The 21,897-nt window shown below is 41.6% G+C and overlaps 2 protein-coding genes and 1 long non-coding RNA gene across 6 annotated transcripts in view; 2 read left to right on the plus strand and 1 right to left on the minus strand.

Annotated features, from left to right (window-relative positions):
- The window catches only part of LOC6537120 (atrial natriuretic peptide receptor 1), a 43,406-nt gene that overhangs the window by 19,162 nt on the left and 2,347 nt on the right, over positions 1-21,897 (plus strand). For 2 of the 4 annotated variants that reach the window (XM_039376218.1, XM_039376220.1), the window contains exons 2-7: positions 11,567-12,621; positions 15,320-15,434; positions 17,055-17,199; positions 18,642-19,068; positions 19,218-19,946; positions 20,104-20,268. In XM_039376218.1, the coding sequence (XP_039232152.1) occupies positions 11,742-12,621; positions 15,320-15,434; positions 17,055-17,199; positions 18,642-19,068; positions 19,218-19,946; positions 20,104-20,268 (2,461 nt within the window). In that variant the 5' untranslated portion in view covers positions 11,567-11,741. Of the gene's footprint in view, positions 1-6,123; positions 6,303-11,566; positions 12,622-15,319; positions 15,435-17,054; positions 17,200-18,641; positions 19,069-19,217; positions 19,947-20,103; positions 20,269-21,897 lie in introns of those variants that run through there. The other 2 variants (XM_039376219.2, XM_039376217.1) reach the window with 2 other exon arrangements.
- Positions 12,628-13,679, plus strand: LOC120321936. The gene is made up of 2 exons (XR_005561671.1): positions 12,628-12,895; positions 12,947-13,679. It is a non-coding gene; the product is annotated as an uncharacterized LOC120321936 (long non-coding RNA).
- Positions 20,633-21,890, minus strand: LOC6537121. The gene has a single exon (XM_002097646.4). The coding sequence runs from the start codon at positions 21,735-21,737 to the stop codon at positions 21,075-21,077; it is 663 nt and encodes a 220-aa protein (XP_002097682.2). The 5' UTR covers positions 21,738-21,890; the 3' UTR covers positions 20,633-21,074.

Here is a 21,897-nt window from a genome sequence, read left to right on the forward strand (position 1 = left end):
TTTACGACACCGAATTAAATTCAAATTGCACTGTTTTATGCTACTTTCGAAAAACACACCGGCCATGCTGATTGTGTGCAGATAGCACATAAATAAAGTTTTCAGTGTCGGAGAGAAAGTGCTTTGTTGGATGTAGTTTTAATTAAATACTTTCTTGTCTTTGAGCACTGGCATCACAACAGCCATATGCACCATTATTTTAAAGCTTGCATTTTTATTTATTTAATAATTTCCACAACCTTTGAATAGAAACAAAAACTGTGGGCGACTAACCAATGTGGCATACATGGTATGTTTTATTATGCAGTTACTGCATTCTAACTTGTACTGGTATCCTAAACACTCTGTCAATATCAACGGGCACCAAATAATTGAAGAGAAAAAGTCATAGAACAAACTAATGAAATTGGTGCAGTCGAGTAAGTCGACTATCATATACCCATTCGTCGTATCACCAGCATGCATATGCTTAACCTAATTTTTGTAGTTTTTTTAGCACCCGACGGACGGACAGACGAGTAATAATCTGAAACACATACTGTTACATATTTCTCTTCAAATCTAGTATACCCTTTTACTCTACAAGTAACGGGTATAAAAAACAAATTCGAAACAGTAGCTGAATTCAATAATTTGTTTACGAAAGTTAAGCAGATATTTCGATTTTCCACGAAAACTGCAGCGAAATTAAAAAACTTTATATGACTTTAACGTACGATATACCAACGAAATGAATACCCAGCGAATATTGCATTAATTATAAACAAACTAATGTTTACCCAAAACAAGGCTATCAATATGTCAAACAAGGACCTCGTGACCGAAATGAACCCGTGCAGTAATCAATTATTGAAATGTCGAACATCACATTTCAAACCTCCTTGACCAATTCATTTTGGCCTTAAGCTTTGCTTTTGTTATTTTGGCCAACAGTCGCGGGTGGCAACATACACAAATTCTGGTATCCAAGGGCTTTTCGAAGAGAAACCAAGAAATATAAATTATTAAAAACTTAAACACTCTGCTAATATAAATATGAGATAAATTGGTGAAATTAAGTGTAACAGAACTGTTTTCAACTAATTTATGGAGTAATTAAAGATTATCAGCTTGCATTTATGCACTGTTTTTCCAAGCTATTAAATAATATAAATCCATTTCATCGGTGTTGTCTGCATATCTACCCTTGAATTGTAAATACTTTCGTTAAATTCGTGTAGCTCACAAATTGGTTGAGCCAAACATCCAGAGAATCCATAATTGTTGGATGCCAATTAGCAAATTAAAACGGAATCAGCCACACATTGCACATAAATTATATAATTGCGTGTTGTTTTTGAGGAAATTTCACCAATCAAAAGCAGCCCCGAAATGCAAATTGCGAAGGCAAGCATTAAAATGGCTGAACATACTTTTTCCGCATGTAATTTGCACCCAAAAGGGATTTTACAAGGCTATTCGCCGCATTCGTTTCTGATGCTCTTCTGTTGAACTTTTAAAGCAAACTAAACTTAAAAACATTTTAGAGATGTTGTACGAAATGTTTCAATTTGGAGATAACCACTTTGTATGCCACAAAAATCTGTGCAATTTATTGCACAAAAATCACATTTTAATCTTGAAAATGTCTTTCCATTTTCGCCCGAAATATTTTAGCTTTTTGGCTTAACCACTAGAAAATATAACATTTTTGTATCCTCTTTCAATTTGCCTCACTAATTAATTGCCTGTGCGGGGCTAAAACGAGAAAAGTTCCATTTTGCCGTAACCTAGATGACTTTTTCAATAATTTCATGCTCCTCCGGGCACTGCGGTGCGGTACTGTTGAAATCATTAAAGTGGCCGAACTATAAATTGCGAGCACCCTTCAGTGGGATGGTCGCAGCCGGAAGGAGTAGGTGACTATGTGGTTGGTGTCATGGCCGAACTGCCTGTCAGCCAGCCGCAGTGCATCATTAACAGCACTGAGCTGGGTAATAATGCCGACAACAGATGTGGCCATCGCTCACCCCACCCATCTGAGCCCGGAATCGAATTTGGCCAAAACTAACGAAGTGTGAACTCACTACAGAGAAATTGAGTTTTCTCTTACGAAGTTCGTGCAGTTAATTTAATCTTCAAGGGTAGCAGCTAGATACTGTATGCTTCAGTTTTGTATTTATTTTATTGAAACGATTTAGAACACAATCTTAAGAAGAAGCAAATATGTTGTAATACTATCTCAAACTTAAGAACTATAATTTCATTAGTTTATAGGATGGTAAGGATTATAGTTTCTAACAGGTTTATAATTACAAAAGTTATACCGATAATTTATGCCTTCCCTAATTGGGAAAGCTCCCTGCACAGCAGAGTATCGAAAAGTCATATTTTTGAGCCATTTTGGGGATTCTGGCTATAGTTTGCAATGCTGATATGCGGTCGGCACAGTGGCAACTGCCACCAACCACAGAGACAAGCTGATAGAACCAACACACAGAAGGCTAAGCTGGGAAATAGTCACACCCACCAGTGGAAGCGGAAAGCCCAAAGGGATCAACTGACAGAGAGAAGAAAATGATAGAGAGAATTCACTTTTGTGCCGGATGACTGCGCCTAAGGATGCGCTGAATTTTTCCTTCGAATTTACCCAGCTCCTGCAGAGTCAAAGTTTTGGATACCACGCCACCCTTCACTGCACTGGGTTAGTGCCCGGAAAAGTTGTTGTAAAGTTTGCGTAAAGGACGCCGCAACCTTTAGCTCGAACATGCAAATAGAATTAATTATAAATGTCTTCCATTGTTTCGCTTTCCATCCAATAAAGTCCTGGCTCGTTAAGTCGCTCAAAGGCTGAAGAATGCCGTAATTACGTGGGCCAGTAACCGGAAGTTTGGGGAAATAGTCAAACTCTAATAATACTAATTGAACAAAGAAAGCCAGAAGATCCCACCTGGGAGCTGGCACATACTCGTTCTCGACTCGTATAAGTGCCCGCCTGGGCTCGATTTAATTGCTCAGACAATTAAATCCGTAAACATAGTCACATCAGCTGGCTGTCTCGTCTGTCATATGCAGGATTTCACACACCCGCCGGAAAACGTAGAACAATTGCTCCAAACACAGCAACACCCACTCACTTGGGCTGCGATAAAATGTGTGTTAGACATCGACTCGTAAAAGAGTTGATTGTGAGATTTCCAAGTCCTTCTGCCACTACTGTGGAATGCCTTTGATTCCACTTAATGAACAGTGTGGGGAATACTCATATGCGGGTCGACTGGAGACAATTAAAAAAATCACATTTTTTGAAATACCAAAATATTTAAAATATGTAAAGGATCATAATGCCCACAATCTTGCAAGAATCTATAAACCAACAGTCACAAGTTTTAAGGCTTATTAAAAATCAATAAGATTATACATGTTTGTTTTCACCTACATGTTTGTTTTAACATTAACTTACCTCAAGGCGCAGGCCAAAATTAGCCTTCTGGGTGTTATGACACTTTCAAAAGTGACATTTTGCCAGTGGGCCTTATGCCACAAAAATGTGAGCGTCATGCAACTTGACGTTAAGTTGGTAACCTACTGTTCGCCTATTAAAAATGTTTTTAAAGACCAAACATGTTTTTTTATTCTGAAAGAGAAGTACATTTACTGCTGTTTTTATTGCATACCTTCGAGAGCAACAAATTTTTAGCACTATTTTGCAATGTGAGGGTATGGCATATTCCGCTAGCGCGACTCTTACTTGGTATTGTTATAGACATTCCAGGACTTGTTTGTTGTTTTCATTTGCAGTCATTGCTCGAAGCGTTCCACCCACGCACACGCACACGCACACGCACACAGAGGCATCCAGACACAATGACACGCACACTCACACTCACATTTACATTTGCGTTTAAGCGGAGCTACAGGCATGCCGCATATTGAATGGTGGCAACGCGGCGTATACGCAATGCAATAAGCAGGCAGCAGGCAGCAGGATACAGCCCGGCATTAAGTCGCTTTACTTATTAATTTCAATAGGAATAATGCTTAAAGAATCGATTCAATTTCCCTTCAATGTTTACATTCTCCCAGGCAGAAGTGCAATAGTGTGCAGCAGTGTCCCTTAAGCCATTCATTGTGCTCTTTTTCCGGTCGTGTCCTTGTCCAGAGCAATCAACATTGGCATTCTTCGGCTTGCCCTCTGCTCAACGGCATTCACGCAGAACTCTATCCTTTTTTTACCATCCATTCTTTGTCGTCGGCAGCCATTTCCATTTGCCGGAAGGAAGAGAGACACTCGACGGCAGTGGACAGAAGCATGCTTAACATTTTTGCCATGCAACTTCATTTGACTCATTTGCGCTTTATTGACAATTTATATGGATTGTCGAGCAGTCTGCAACGTCAGTAAAATGTTAATGTAAAAGCCTCGCTGAATATAAAAACGGGCGCCAAGTGGCTGGCAAAAATGAATAGGAATATAATATAATATCCATTTTCAAAAGGAGCCACTGAATGCATTGTGAGTAAAAGCCGTAGCGGGCTTAAGACGCCTACCCATCCATCAATGACATCGATCGGGAATCAACGTAAAAGATTTCCTTTTGATAGTAGTTAGCTGCTTATCTTTTCGAGCAGCCAACAAACCATCTGGATGCATCCGATTGACAGCCTAAATAGGAAATTGCAGTTGCGACCGGCATTGAAATTGATGCGTGGCCGGAAGAATCTAATTTATGTCCTTTCAACTGACAGGATGAGTGCCACCATTGGTTATGCACAAAGCAATCCTTTTACGAGCTACACGAGCTGAAGCAGCTGGTTTAACACGAAAATTGCTGGCACTACTAACTCGAATGTATGGCAAACAATTATGGAAAAGTAAACCCTAGCACTCACCGAAAAAAATGCACACTACTATGGATAAAATGATGGGCAACAAGTGCTGTTCATTCGCACCCATCTCCTTCGAAAATTCTGTCTCATTCTGGTGATTTATTAAGTTTAAGTGCCAGAAACGGGCACAGGGAGGTGGAAAGGCAAAGATAAAACTGAAATATGAAAGATGCCGACCGGAGTAACCCGGTGTCCAACACTTCATGCGTACCACGCTGCGTATGCGTAATATCCATCCATCCCATGTATGCGTGTGTAATCTAAGCCAAAACAGAACAGGAGGACGGGGACACCAAGGACACCAAGGACACCAGGCGGACAGGCGAGCAGACGAGTGTGCCTGGTCCGTAGTTGAAATTCAAATTGGATTTGCGAATGTAATGGACAACGGGCAGGAATATATGTATAGTATGCAGTCCGGCGAGAGTTCACAGTTCAGAGTTCTGAGCGAAGAGCCAACAGCTTTTAGGTTGAACACATGCCTGCTCCCAAGACTCATTCTTGATTATGATTTATTATTCATCTGCGATCGAAAACAGTCATGAATTGATTTTGAAAAGTAATACAGTAGCCAAGAAAAGAAGCAAATATGGTTTACTGTATTGTTGAAAGAGACAAGTCATAGGCAAGAAGAGCAACTTTTATATCTATCTACTTTATGAAGCGGCTACGAGCTACTGTCATTTTAAAGATGGATAAATATTTATGATGCAACAGCCATTGAGGCTGCTCTGGAGTATACTTTAAGTAACATTTCAGAAATGTAATGTTTGCTTTAGTAATTATTCATAAAAATATTTCAAGTATGTATTTTAATCGTATATATATTTATATTATATTTATATATAAATTCAAGATTAAATATTTGAATTTAAGAGCCCTATCTGTAGGATTTTTTTTCGATATATCGTATATATATTATATATTAATACATAAATTCGAGATTAAATATTTAAATTCGAGAGCCTTATCTGTAGTGTATTTTTGTTTATAACTCTTTTTTTTTGATAAAAATAAATCCATATTTTGCTCAAACATACTGTTTAAATAGCGTGCTTTCATTCGAATTTAGATAAATGTATTTCATTTTAATATTAAATATTTGCTACAGATCAGCTACGCAGCAGCCGGCGTCGCTGCCGCAGTCGCAGCTCTGCCGCAGTCACCGCCGACGGCTGCGTCCGACTTCAGCGGCGGAATCGCCGACGACCGACCGCCTGCGAATCCGACTTGGATTCGGATTCGGATGCGGACGTTCAGTTCGGTTTGGCGAGTCGAGCGTGTGCGAAGCGCTCAGAAAACTGCGCACGGAACGCAGCGAGAGTTCGACGGGAAAATCTGTGGAAATCTGTGGCAAGCGGCGCGTTTTCAAAATTCGCAGATACTCAGTGTTTTGAGTGCTCCACCAGTTTTGCTATTTTATATTTTACACTGTATGCTCAATGGTATTGGCTTTTCGATAGCAGCTGTAGCAATAACAACAACAACGCGATAAGATAAAAAGCGCATAATTAAAAGTAAATAACGCAGGCACAATTGGATCTTGAGAAAGGTGCAGCCGCAGCCGCAAGCAAGATATAAATAATCATTTCAAAAAAAAAGTGAAATTGAAATTGAAAATAGTGGCAGTCCGCCGGTCGGCGAATAAGTGAATCGAAGTGCTTGAACCATGTTCACGATTAACACATGGCTCGCATCGATATTAATGTTAATCAATAAGCCGAGATACTCACAAACACCTTTGGAACTGACCATAATCTATTCGTTCTGCTTCTAGTTGGATTTGGTTTCCCAATATTTATGGAATTCGCATTCATTTGTTTGTCATTGTGGATTTGTTTACCATTTCAGTTCACTGTGCCAACAAATAATGTTGATTAATGGCACAAGCTTGCCACAGCTATACACTAAATTCTAAATTAATTGTCCATGGCTAAATGCACTATTCATTGTATGAATTGAGTTTGAAAATTTAAATGTTCTTACATTTTAACGGCTGCCAGAAAGGAATTAAGATTGTGGCAATTTAAATTTCACCTGATTTGTTTGCCACCTTCTTAATGTTTGTAATTGTGTGCCGAGCAAACAAAATACAAGTACTTTGCAAGTGAACTCCAGTCGCAGTAGCCAAACGTGTTTGCTACTGCAAAACAAAATTTGTTGGGGGTTTCGACCTGCATGTTTTATTTGCCTTATGTATTTTTTGGGTCGGTTTTTCGATTCCGATTCGTTTAATTGCTATGACCCGGTATCATACCAGTATACAGGGCGGACAGCAAGCCGGAATATTGCATTTAAAAAGAACCACGCAAAGTGCAAAAATGGGGTAAGCTACCGATGCGAGTGAACACATCCCAAGGGGATGGACCCCTTTGGGGTGGGGGAGCAGTTCCCCGGATAACTCGGCGGTGCTGACAGACGTGTTGAACTTGAAATACAATTTGCAAAATACTTAGCCGCTGCCGTTGCTATTCGAAAACGGTTTGCTATTGCAGTTTTAAGGGGTTACGACGGTTTATTCTACTGGCGGAAATGTTGTAACCAAGAATAACTTTTTTTTAAAGCTCACAAATTTTGGGCAGAAAAAAGGCTTTAAAGCATGGGTTGTGGCATAATAAATAGTTAATGTCTCCATATTGTTTGACTAGTAATATACTTCTTCCCAAAGTCATTATTAAAATTTAAAGTATGTATTAATAAGTTATACTGTTAATCCAAACAATCCACAGTTTATTCACCGAATATATGTAGAGTATATTTCAATTAAAAGGAGTATCTCAACCGAAGCATTTCAAAGCCCGGTTTCCACTAAATGATTTTCGATTTCTAAATGGAATATTCAGCGTTGCTCACACTTTTGTTTTCATTTACACCGTTTTGTTTTGGTTTTTCCGTTTTCGTGAATTTTCACAGCATGAAGAGGGCGATGTGCAAATAAACGTTCTAAGCAAATATTTGCATAGAGTTTCCCTGCAAATGGAATACTTCCAACTGGCAACTGGCACCTGGCACATTGCTCATTCACAATGGGCAATTAAAACTCCTACGAAAAGTGCACTTAATTCATGCTCACCCGGTCACTTTACTGCGACACTCAGTCACCTGTCTCAGGTGTCTGAGGTGAATCAAAACATGTTAACGGCTAATTCCGTTGATTGATATTCCCAGAGCTCTGATGTAAATGAGCACAGTAATCGCTGAAATGGATACTACTCTCGTGCGATTATTTGTAATCAACGAGTGATCTACACTTTTTGGAACAGTATTTTCTTTTGCCTAATTCCTGAGAACAATTCCACGACAATTACGCCTTCGATTACCTAACTTTGGATATTACGCGACGTTCAATTGTGTTTTCATTTTCTTCAAGTAGAGCTAAAAATAAAAAATACTCACAAAATATGCAGCTCATATTTCTCGCACCGAAAAAACAAGCCAAAACAACCAAATCAGCTTGGCCAGCACAAAATCCGCCGCGGAGAAACCAAAACAAAAATATTAGTCAACAAATAAAGAGAGTAGTAATGACCGCGAAGAAGGCTATTAAGCTGAGATAAAAATCGACTAATTAATACCCTAGCACCCTATTTGCGATAATTAATAGAAGTCAACATCAAACTGGTTTCATTCGATCGAAAGCAATGTTAGGCATAAGCATGAATGAATATTTGAATCTAGCGCGATGACTAATCCATAAATAGCCATCTAAACTAATTTTTTAATTGCCCAAATGATCGAATTAACGACAGTTAACGGTTCCAAATTGTCAGCTTTTTTAAAGTGGAAAGCAAAGCAGTGCCGATTTATTTGCATAGTTTCAGCCCCGACAAGTAATTAAGCAACATGACCAAGGCGATGACAGCGAAAATGCCAAGGGTCCAAGATGGGGGGGGAATACGGCACTAAACGTGGGGTTTACGCTCCAAAAATAGCCACAACAAAACGACAGGTGACGTTTGACTGGCTGCCCAGTTGACCAGTTAAACAACCTATTAATAAAGCGTGAACTTCATTAGTCAGAGGCGAGAGATACAAATGAGTGAATTAGCATAAGCCGGTGAACAGCTGGCTAGAAGACTGATACCCATCGCGACTTGGGGCCAATGAAATGGGCGAATTGCAGATTAAAACCTCATAAATCATTCGGCTCAATCAGAGACCTGGGGGGCTAACGGCATTGAAAGACAGTTCTACACGGAAAAAATGGGCCTTCGAATTATGCTCTTAGTTCAAACTATTAAAAATTTAAAGGAAAATATTATGATAATGTACTTATTCGTAAAGCCATATTCCCTGAAGACATATATTAAAGATATATTCTTAAGACTTAAGATGATAATTTAGCTTAGTACTGGTATACTATTGCCTTATTTCTTTTCGTGTATCGATTGCTTCTACCTAAATGAAGTATGATATTAGCGACGGGGCAGCCCGAAGACAGCTGGAGATCGTGGGGTTCGCTTTGTTAATCCGCGGCACGTGTACTCTCTTAAGACCCAAAAAAATCCATAACGTACAACATGTAAAGTCCAAAACAAAAATGATAAAATATCAAGGAAAAACAAAGGCTTATTTGTGCAATAAAAAAAGGCACAAAAACTCCGAACAAAACACTCTCCATCTCCGTCTGCAAATGCCCCTTTCTCCACTCCGAAATTTTTGGGGAGAGCAGCAGCTCAAGCCTGTAGTTGACCCATATTCGTCGTAAGTTTTGGCATTTGATGAATTGCTTGCTGGCTGACCAATGCGACAACCTTGAGAAATAGATTAACATATGTCTGCCAGGTCTCAATCATTTAAACGTGTTGAAAATGTTCAAAAACCAACATTTTGGAGTGCTAAATTTTCGAAAATAAATAGAAGAACTCCATTTACTGCTTAGACTGTCGAAAATCATATATCATCATATTTGACTCCAAAATAGCGACTTTTATAGAAAACAAAGGGTATCATTTCGAAGTTTTAATTATACCCATTACTCGTAGGGCATACTAGACTCGTTGAAAAGTATGTAACATGTGGAAGGAATGGTTTAAGTGACTTTGAATTTTAATATTTATATAACAAGAAGTTTAAAATTCCCCCACTAGCTAAGTAACAGGTATCTGGTAGTCGAGGTACTCGACCATAGAGTTCTCATTTGTTTTTTATAGATTTCCTACGGGCAAATGGCATTGTGGCCACTCTTTTTATTTCGCATTGTATTTATTGCCATTGTTTGTTTGTCTTAGACGATCTTTTGCCACATTTGAATGCCTCGGAGGGCTCTTTTTGTCTGGCTCTATTTTTAGATATAAAAATATATCTTTGCGGCTGTAGAGGCTTTGGAAAGAAGTTTAATGAACGGCGAAAAAAGATAGCCGTGATGATAATCGGCGAATGGAAAAATTGGTCAAGAGTTAACCGAACTTGCGCTGCGAACAGGAACTGTCCCCAATTAAGAGATTGGGCTATTAGATGTCGATTCATTCTGCTGATTCTGCAACAATAGCAATTTTGCACGTTCTTTACTTACTTCCCTAATTGCCGTTAAATTTGCAACGAATTCTGAATCTAGGGGGACTTATATGCTTCCCGATTTTGTAATATCCAACCGCAAAAATAAGCCACTCGAATACGTGTCAGCAACAACAAAATGTTACCCCGCTCAGGTGAAGGTCAAGCGAATTTTAAATACGGCATTTCGGTTTATTTTTAGCCCTTTTGTTTTTAAATGCGTTGTCAGCTTGGAGTGGGTTTTTAAAAAAATTATATTTTGTTTACGACTCTCAATCAATTATTTCGTGTATTCTGTACACACAAAGTTCAGGCGAAAAAAGATGTCGGGCGAGTTTGTTTTACTCAAAAACGTATTTTTCTGCATCATAATTAGCACATTGTATTGTTGTTTGAGGAGCAACTCCAATTGCTTCACTTGATATGAAATACTTTACTGAACAGCAAGTGAATCACTTGGATTTTCTATGCGTCTAAAATAGTCGAATATACATACATATGTGCGATGGCTTCATTCATTCTTCTGCTAAAAATAACCAAACGGTATTCATTCTTTTGTACAGTATATTAAACCCTTTTACAATGGGACAACTTATGAATGGTTGAGAACGAGCCAAACTTATTCAAAGGCCGTCTTGCTGGCTAAAAATATATAATGCCAGCATTCAAATTCAGCCAATTCCCGTAGGCGATATTGATATAAAAATACTTTTCTCGAATAGAAAGTGTGTCTCAGCTACGGTTTGCTGAAAATGCCCTTCGTTTTGGTTATTGTGGCTCCACAAACAATTTGCATGCCCACACAAGTGTTTTTACAGGAAAAATTGCAATGTGGCTTGGCCAGTTGTTCGGGGGTTGCATTTAAAAATACGAATAGTAAATATTGTTTTGAAATTTCGGCTTCCCATTCAATTGCCATCTGCGGCTGTGCATATACGCGCTCAGGCGTAAAGCATCTTTGAATGCTTCAGTAAATTGGAGAGACAATCACAAAATAAATGCCAAACCGAATTTCCTGCTGTAAAAGTGCTAATTAATATCGATTGCCCAAAATAAAAAGGGTGAAAACACGTACGACAAACCAGTTTGCTAACGAAAAGTCCGAGATGGCTAATTAAATTTAAACAATCGTCGGTGATTAATAAAAATTGAGCCAAACAAAACAGTGCAATTAATAAACAAAAATTTCAATTTGCCGCAGGTTTCGCTGCAAAATGAATTAAAGGGGAGCGGTGTGTTGAAAGCGTTGTAAAAACATTCGCATAAATAATGCCATCAAAATCAGTGACAAAGAGCAACGCTTGACAAACACGAACGAGATACAAAAAAATTCCAAGAATCTTCACGCGCGCGGGAGGACATCCTCTCCGTCCGAGATGCCCCAAGCTGGCCAAGGACTGAGCCTGCTCCTGATCCTGTGCCTGCTGCAGGTTCTCCTCTTTCCGAGCGCAGCCTGGTTCTACGATGCCGAGTCCGTGGGCGGCGTGGCCAGCATTGGAGCCGGGTCCGATGAGCACAGCTTCAAGACGCCGGAGACCAAGAACTCGCACAAGTCCAAGAGCACCGAACTGGTCCAGCACTTTCCCAGCCTTCCGTCGCCCGATCACCGGCGCCTGGGTGCCCGAAAGCAGTTGGTCTTCGTCGCGCTGCTGCCATCGGTGGAGTCGGACAACAAGAACGACTGCATCATGCCCAAGGTGCTGCCCGTGCTTGAGCTGGGCATCCGGCATGTCCAGCGGATGGGCTTCGTGGGCGGCAGCCACTTCGACATCCAGCTGATATCGCGCGACACCTTCTGCTCCTCGAAGTACGGCCCCATTGGCTTCTTCGAGATCTACACCCAGTGGCCGGAGGTGAATGCCGTCTTTGGCCTGCCCTGCGAGTACGTACTGGCGCCCATCTCGCGGTACGCGGATGTCTGGCAAGTGCCCGTCCTCACCACCGGCGGCAATGCCAAGGAGTTCAACAAGAAATCCGAGAGTTACTCCACTCTGACCCGCTTGAAAGGAGCTCAGGTGAACAATCTGGGCAACGTGGTGCGGGCAATACTCAACAGCTTCAATTGGACACGGACCGCACTCATCTACCAGAACGAGAATGCCAAGGTCAAGGGCAACTCGGTGTGCTTCCTCTGCCTTGCCGCCATCCACGACACCATCGAGGAGCACTCCGTCTACCAGCTGGGATTCGACACCTCCACCTGGACAAAGGCGGACATAACGCGGATGCTGAAGAATGTGGCCATGCAGTCGAGAAGTAAGTGCTGGCTGGTGTGAACTGCTCATTTATATGTTTTCTAATCCCTAAACTAACAGAACAGCAAGAAGCACAAACATACATATAAGTAAGAATCAGATTTAACAAACTTGAAAACAAATTCCACTGTCTAACTGACAGTTTTCCTGAATTCTTTTTATTTCTCATTTATGAGCACACATTTTACTTTGCAAAAACTCCCAGTCATAAATCCAAAGTATCTTGCTAAATAATTCTATTATGCCATAGACCATATAAAGAAAGAAAATCTTAGGTAATAATAGATTTTTTAAATTTAAATACGATTATTATGAATACGCTGAAGACCTTGTCAGATTCGCCCGCCATCGGATGCAACTGCTCTTGCCAATTCTAGCATGCATTCACCCCGAACTCTGTAACCTCATTGCGTGCAACATTGAAAGTGAAATCGATCTAATTATATTTGGCAGAGGCGACATAGATAAGTTCAAGAAACCAAAGAGACGGCAAATATATGGCTAGTGGCAATTCATTTGCTCACAACCAGTGAATACGAAAGTTCGATTTGATTTATAAATAGCCCATGCACTACGTACCATGGGGGCCATGGGAAATGTCGGCGGGCAGTTATTATTGGCAAAGTGGGATGTGAAATTTGATGGATTGAATGTTGTCGGAGAATCAATGCTGTTAATTAACTCGTCTCATTGGTAAATGATGCTGATATGAAGCCGTCAACTGTCGCACTTACTTTTCAGACACCAATTATATCGCGTATCAAGCATTCGCAGCGTGTGTCCATACGATCGAATGCTATTGTTTAATTACAGCTCATTTAATTTCATTTATTGACAATTAACACCGTACACAATTACAATCGTTATGCATATTTTGTGCTGCAGTCGCGACCATACGATTCACAATTCTATGCTAATTGAATTTTAATGGAAAACCGATGCGAACCGAAAAGAAGTAATAGTAATCGACCAGGGAACTCCCTCTGTAATGTGACTAATCCAATGGCATTTTAATGATAAACCTCGGATATAAAACTCTAATTTTTGTGCAAATTAAAATGCTAGTTTATTGTCAAATGCTGCTGATAGGTTTGATAGATTCCAAATCGCTGCGTTAATTCCAATAAATTATGGCGAATTTAATGGCTTTTTAAATAACACATAATTATGGCTTTGATGTGCACCGAATTTCAATTGGCGAATAGAACAATATTTTCAAGATGCCGACAAGAAAAGTTTATTTGGCACAAAATCTAACAATGGAGCTGAGTTCAAGGGCAGAGTAACGATACTTTCTTTTCACTCATTTTTTAATAAATCTCTACGTGATTGGTGTTCTTAATAAACTAATGATTTATTGCCCACTTGGTGCCGCACAGCAAAACTGAATTTACAGCTCAGGAAATTCATATAAAGTATATTCATTCTTAATTTAAGCTTTTGATTTTATTAAATTACTGCATCCAAAATTTGATATCTTCCCGAAGTCATTGTTTTCGCATATTGCCTTTTTATTGCTTCGACAAATTCATATTGCTTTGCAAAGTGATTTATTATTCAATTAAGCACACTGTTCGGGTTAAGAAAAGTTCCGATATTGCAATTATGATGAGTTTTTGGAATTAAACCACATCGAAACCAAACATAAATTGCTCCATTTCAAAATGACTCAAGTGACAGCTCGGAAGTAAGCAAAAGCAAAAGTGCAAATGCAATATCTAAAAGCAGGGGAAAAAAATAGAACATAAAAATTGTATAATTAAATCAAGTCAATTGCACATTTTTGCTCTGAACTTGAAATTGTCTGGCGTAGTCGTCTTCTATTCGTTTTCTGAGTAATTAAATTTCAGCGAGAAAGGCAAAATATGACGTAGGAATTCGTAGAGGGAAGATACAAAATTGCAGTTGATTGTCTTGTGTGCACACATAGGCCGATATCAAGGTATCCATAAAAACAAAGGTTTCACAATTAATGCAGCATTTGCCTGCAACATATTTGACAAGCAAATACTCAAGCTTATTTGCATATCATGCTTGCTGCACAACATGTCGTATGCGCAATTACATTTACCAGCTTATGCGGGCTTATGGAATGCAGCATGAACGTTTATTTATAAGTTTCAATGACGTGCAATTTGTAATTGATAAAATTAACACGGAATTTGTGGGGAAATCAAATTCTAGATTAACATAGTTTTATTTGAGTAGGTAGATATGTGCCAGATTCTTGATTTTACTCATCAGAAAGTATTCAACAAATGATTTCTTGTGAGCAATATTAACTTGTTGACTCATGAATGTATAGAAATTGAATAGCCCCTTCTCTTGTGATCCGCAACATATCGAGAACTCCTTCGAGTACTGTCAAACACATATCAACTCGAAACTGAAGCACCATTGTGATCTTTTGGATTTTAATTTAGGAAACAATGTGTTTTTGTGTGCTTCCCTCTCGCAATTACGTTTCGCACTGGCTGACGTCAAGGAAACTGACAAGTTTACAAGTCTCATTTCAGGCGCGAGAAGCTCGACAACTTTTTAATAAATTAATACATTTTTAATGACAAGAGCTGAGTTGTCTCGACTGCTGGCTTCCAAAAAGAAGACTCCCCCCATTCTTCCATACTACATACTACTCGTACAACGTGTACCATCTCGTTTTGACCGTCTCGTTTTTTCCGTCTATATCATTTTTGCAGTTGTGATAATGTGCGCCGATCCGCAGTCGATACGTCAAATTATGCTGACAGCCGAGGAGTTGAATATGATCGATAGCGGCGAATATGTTTTCATCAATATTGAATTATTTTCGCGGTGAGTATCGCAGCACTAAGTAAATATATATGAATTACTTAACAACACACCAACACACACACTATATCGCGGACAAAAGGTGATCATTTATGGCAATTGCCGAACAATTTGCTGCCTTTCACTTTGATCATATAAAAATATATATAGTAAAAATGGGTAAAAAATCCACGCGCACTCTCGAAAAATATTCTTTACAAACTGCGCATGAGCAGCATTAGTCAAGGTTGTTAATGTTTTGAAATGTACCAAGCGCGCTTTATAAATAGCTTCTGCATTTACCTCACAAGAGCCTAACTATTTATAAATTGAGGAAATTCCATATTTCGGCACATGACTAGATCGATTAAAGCCAGTCAACCTCCGTACCCGAACAATGGACGACAAGCAAAGTGCCCACCTCGCACTTAGACTGAGATTCAGACTCAGACTCAGATACAGATACAGATTCCGATTCAGATACAGAGACTTCGACTCCAACTCGGAGTCACATTCATTATGATTATCCACAATCATTAGTGCTGAGTAATGCCACAGCTTCTTTGTTCAACCTTCGAGCTTTTAACTCTTTGTTCGACCAGCCCAATGTGGAGTTCCATCCCAGGAAAAGTTCGGAGTAGATGGGCTCAATTTTCCATTTCCTAAACCTCAGTGCATTCGCCTTATTGCAATCGACTTGGTTTTGCATGTGCATTTAATGCATTCTAATCGCCCGACCTTCATGACACTCGCAATCAATGGAAAAATGCTGCGTATATATACTAATCTATATACTAGTGCGACGAGGCGTGTGTGAATGCCGGTGTATATGGATTAGCTAAACAATTTCCTGCTCGCAAGAGCTCAAAGCAAACAGACGCAAAGATAATTAACTTATTAATAGAATCCCTTTTGATTTGTAACTGTGATTTATCACTGTAAGCCACTTGATGATTAAAAACCTATAAATTTTGAAAATATTGCCACTGTTACTTATTAATTATTTCACATCGACGACCACTTATAAATCAAATATCATAAGTCTAGGATCAACACTACTGCGTGTATTGCCTCAGTCAGTCTTTCAATTCACGAATCCGCCAAAAAATGTTGGATTTCTTGGAGCCACACGGCTATAGTTCCCAAGTAAGGTTGGTAATTCATAATCAATATTCGTAAATGTCACTAGCCGCTAACATTGAAGCGAATGAAACACATGCGAAGCTCAGATGATAACAGGGTAAATGGATTTGGGGAGGGGCTAATGGATTCCAAATGCATTTACTTGGAATCGGACTGAAAAAAGCCAGCAAGTGCAAGTGTGTGGTGCATCCGAACACTTAACAATTCTATTTATAAACAATCTATGACGCATATCAATAGCTGGTAATAAACATAAGCCGTAGGCGGCACAAAGGCATTGATAAGGCAAAACAAAAGTAAGAAGCCTCACATGCATTCGAAATATCCGAAAATTAGTATACAAAATATTTTAGAAAGCTGTTTAACTTACTTGTTTTTAGTCTTCAAATACTACTCTTTAACTTGGCTTGAGTAATAACAAATAATTTGACATCTGTTGTTCACCCTCTCGAGCGACTACTGTAGACACAGACTTAATATATCTTTATTTTCACCTCGCAGGGTCCAGTATCTGACGTCGCAGCCGTGGTACGATAAGAACGATACGGATTTAAATAATGAGCGCGCCCAGAAGGCCTACACGGCCATGCTGACCGTAACCCCCAAACAGCCGAATGATAACGAGTACACCCGGGTCTCCAATGAGGTGAGTGTAAAATTGGGAAAAGCACGAGGAAAGGCCGGGAATGAGCCTGCATGCAGCTGCATGAGGGGGCTGCATGCATTTGCATGGAAATGGATGTGGAAGCCAATTTGAAAATTTGTGCAGATTTCTTGTGTGTGTTTTTCCACATTTTTTGGGCCATCCTCATGCATACTCAATGCCACGTCCCTCTCGGCCGCAACTTATTTTGCCAGCCAACTCCCAACAGGCAACATGCAACGTGGCGAGGGCGCTGGGCTAGGAATTGTAAACATTTTTCTGTTGCTGCCTGGCAAATGTGCAACAAACAAAGCCGATAGCACCTAAGAGCATTTGCTGGCCAACTCCAAGCCCTCTCCGAAGAGCCCTCAAAAAGCAGGGGCAGCCACCTGAAAACCGAATGAATTTCACTCTTACAGCTCTTTGCTGCACCTGATAAGCAGAATGGCCAACTACGGGAGTGGCCACCTCCAAAGAGGCTTCCTTGGACCTCCAGTCCGTCTGGCTAATGACGCTCTACACCCCATGTTTCCACTTATTCAAAGGCGGGGAGAGGGGCAAGTGCACACAACATCGTTTTCCTTTGGCAACATCTTATATGTACAAGTTAGCACACTGTTTGCTGGCATTTAAGATACAAATATGAGATATGTCTAACCAGGGAAGCCTTTTTGTTTGGCGAAAGCTTGCATTATTGTCCAATACTTGTGAATACTTTTAATACACACATGTGTAGATTTTATTGCGAACATACAAACTTATGTAGTTCATATTATTAGGAATCTTCTTTGTTTTCACCCCTTTTCACAAGATTAACGTCTACAAATTGTCTGCTTTTGTCACATTCTTTAAACACCACACTCGAAATAATTAAAGATGTAGATTGGGATTAACTTCATTCTTGAAGATTTAAGTTTGATAGCCTACAGAAAGAATACCCTCACAGCTGTATTCATTTGCCAAAAGCTGGGAGAACTCGGTTGGCCACCTGGCATACAATGCCATCCTTCCACATTTAAGCATTGCAGCTTAAATTGTCGGCCTTCTTGGCAGAAAACTTACGCTCAATGGACATTTGCAACCGCAGCTCCGGCCAAATCCCGGCATCGCCGCTTGTCAAAGGAGAATGCCGAGTGGAATCCGCCGCTGGCGCATCGGAGTGGGGTATGCAATAACTTCCACATGGATTGTGGCAAAACGTTCTGGGCCACAACCGTCGTCTTCCTTCCTTCCTTTCTTCCATCGTTCCGAGCGAGCGAACGCGTAATTGAATTTTCACGGGGGCCAAAGCAATTAAAGGGGGAAAAGTGCCAAGAAAGCGGACATGAATTGATGCCCCGCGGCATAGAATAGAGTCATAAGGATTAGAAAGGGCGGGTGGAAAGCTAAGCGCGCCCAGCTGCAGAAAGATTAATGCGTTTCGATTTGCCCGTTGCCATTCGCAGATCAAAGCCATTGCCGCCGAGAAATACAACTACACCTTCAGCGACAACGAGCCGATTTCGGCATTCGTCACCTCCTTCTTCGACGGCGTCCTGCTCTACGCCAATGCCCTCAACGAGAGCATCCGGGAGGATCCGACGATGCTCGCACGGCCCATCAACGGCACCGACATGGTGCGCCGCATGTGGAACCGCAGCTTCACGGGCATCACCGGCAACGTGACCATCGATGCCAACGGCGACCGGCTGTCGGCCTACTCGCTGCTGGACATGAACCCCACCACCGGCAGATTCGAGATTGTGGCCCACTTCCTGCACAACCGCCTGGAGTTCGAGGCCAACAAGGAGATCCACTGGGCAGGCGACCGGGAGGAGGCGCCTCCAGATCGACCCATCTGCGGCTACGATGGCGCCCTATGCCCCGACAATTGTAAGTTTACTTGGTACTGATTACATAAGCATTTAAGATCTATATAGATAATAAATCTATATAGATATGAAATTTGTTACGTTGAAAGATATTAGACAAATCATACTTTGTAATCTTCAAAAGAAATTGATGCATGTGTTTCATTGTAGCCCTGCCTGGCTATGCCATCCTGTCCATAGTCCTGGGCACCATGGTGGTCGTAATGGCCGTGTGTTTCTTCTTCGGCTATCGCCACTACATCGCAGAGGCGGAGATTAACTCAATGAGCTGGAAGGTGTCGCTGGAGGATGTGATGTTCCGAGATGCAGCGGAGCGTGGCCTGAGAGGCTCCTTCCATTCGCTGGTGAAGCAGAGCTCCCAGCTGACGCTGATGTCCGAGGACATGGTGTCCATTAACGGAGACCGCCAAATCTTCATACCGGTGGGCATGTTCCGCAAGAGCAAAGTGGCCATAAAGCCAGTGGAGGTGGACAACGTTCAGGCCCTGCTGACCCGCAGCCTAATGCTGGAGCTGAAGCGGATGAAGGACTTGCAGCACGACCACTTGGTCAAGTTCTATGGCGCCTGTCTGGATCAGAGGCGTAGCTTCCTGCTCACCGAATACTGCCCAAAGGGGTCGTTGCAGGATATCCTCGAGAACGAGCAGTTCCAGCTGGACTGGATGTTCCGCCTGTCGCTGATGCACGACATCGTGCGTGGTATGCAGTTCCTCCACAGCTCCGACATTCGTTCGCACGGCAACCTGAAGTCCTCCAACTGCGTGGTGGACTCCCGATTCGTGCTCAAGATCACCGACTTTGGATTGCACACCCTGCGGCGGACGAGATTCGACTTGGAGAGTGATGGGGGCAACTGCAACAGCCACGCCTACTGGAGCAGTAAGTAGTCAAAGTTTGCTATTGCTTGCAGTGCACTGAACAAAACAGTCGGTTGAATGAAGCAATTTCCATGTAATAATATTACATTCCAAGGATTTCCTAGATTCCTAGATATATTGTAATAAAAATAAATAACTCCTTTTCTTTTCCTGTGCAGAGCTCTTGTGGACTGCCCCCGAACTGCTGAGAGTGGAGCACAATCGACCGCCGGAGGGAAGCCAGAAGGGCGATGTCTACGCCTTTGGAATCATTGTTCACGAGATAACCACGCGACAAGGACCCTTCTACCTGGGCAGGTGTGCGTACGAGAAATCGCCACAAGGTATGCCATTCAAGTGTTTCACATTCTAGACCCCACTCTCATCGTTCGAGTGTCCTTTTCACTTGGTCGTGTTTCGTGTTGCGGCCGATTTTGTCTGTGCGGAATTTTAATGCCAGATTTTTGCACATGTTGCGGTTATTTCGTCCGTCAGTTGGCCACTCGGTTGGTGGTAAAGGCGGTTGTGGTTGTGGTTGTGGTCGTGAGCCAGGAGGAGCTCTGCAAAATACGCGGTCGAAATGGTGAAAGCTAAGTCCAATGGCAATATGGTTGTATAATCTTGAGTAGGGCAAACATTAAAAATTAGCTGGAATTTTCACTCAAATCATTTTAAGCACAATGTTCTACCCATTTAAATTTACCAAGGTACGAGTTTTCGGCTTAGCACATATATTTAATTAAAGTTGCTGCCTCAAAGGTCATTCGACTTAACACTAAACCCAAAGTAGTTGTATTTTGAAGTAGATATGCTTGCCTTTTTGCTGTTCCATCATCCAGCCTGAAGTACCCAGTGCCCTGTTGAACCACAGAGCCACTTTGAGTCCCGCGCCGATTTCAATTGGCGTCAAAAACTTTGCCTTCTACTTGGCACTTGACGATTTCATCAAATTAGGCCGTGACTTGGAATCAGACTCGTCCTGCGGCGGAGGCACTCGTCAGCCGCAGAATGCAACTTTCGCATCTGGCATCAGGCATCTGGCACTAGACGCGACTTGTGTCTGCAGACGAATTTAATTGCGGTGCCAGCGAAACTGCAAATCGAAATCAAACTGCAGCCTGGTCGAAAAAGTTGAGACCGAAAAGGCAAATCACGAACTCTTCCTGCGGTGCGGCACGTCCTGGCAGCTGGAATCATGGGTGAGATTCCGGCCGCAACCGAAGTGCAGCATAGCCCAGTAGCCGGGTAGCTTGCTCTTGCTCCTGGTCCTCTCCTTGTTCTTGTCCTTCTCTCTACTGCCGGCCTCGTTCTTTTTGCTGTGCTTCTCGCATGCCTTGTCCTTTTTGGTGGATTTACCGCATTCCGCCTCCTTTTTGCTGGACTCCATACCTGCCTTGTTGGTGGCTTCGGCTCCTGGTGTTTCCTGCCATGGGTGGCAGTACTGCCTCTGCTGGACCTCCAGCTTGCGCAGCCACTCGATGCGTGATCTTCCCCAGCCTCTGTGCGAAATGGAGGAAGGTGGTGTTTTCTCCCTGCACCCGAACACCACTTCGACATCGGTCGGCTCTGCTGGACTCCTGCCTTCCATGCCATTCATGCCGCCGCACTGCCTCCTCCTGAACTTCCTCTTGGGACCACTGGTCATATTCCACAGGAGATCCGCCAATTGGCTCTTGGTCAGCGGCTCCTTGCGATGGCAGATGAGATGCAGCAGGATCTCGTGCTGGTTGCATGGCCTAAGTTCCTGGGGTCGCGGAGGCTTTGCCTGTGCAAGGATGCTGACCAGCTCCAGATATTCCTTTCCCGTGCACATTGTGGAAGCAGTGTTTAGGTGTCCGTGTGCAAAATCCGCCAAAGGATCGGATCTGGTGTTGACAAAGAAATACACTTAACACGAATAATTTACATAACCTAATTGCACAAAATAATTTCTAAATTGAAGGCTAATTCAATGTTATTTTGTTGATCGCCCG

This window comes from Drosophila yakuba, chromosome 3R (genome assembly GCF_016746365.2).
Source record: "Drosophila yakuba strain Tai18E2 chromosome 3R, Prin_Dyak_Tai18E2_2.1, whole genome shotgun sequence".
In the NCBI taxonomy this organism is placed as follows: Eukaryota; Metazoa; Arthropoda; class Insecta; order Diptera; family Drosophilidae; genus Drosophila; species Drosophila yakuba.

Bases quoted from the DNA above. Each gene is read 5' to 3' on its own strand.
- LOC6537121 (XM_002097646.4), bottom strand. From the start codon at position 21,737: ATGTGCACGGGAAAGGAATATCTGGAGCTGGTCAGCATCCTTGCACAG.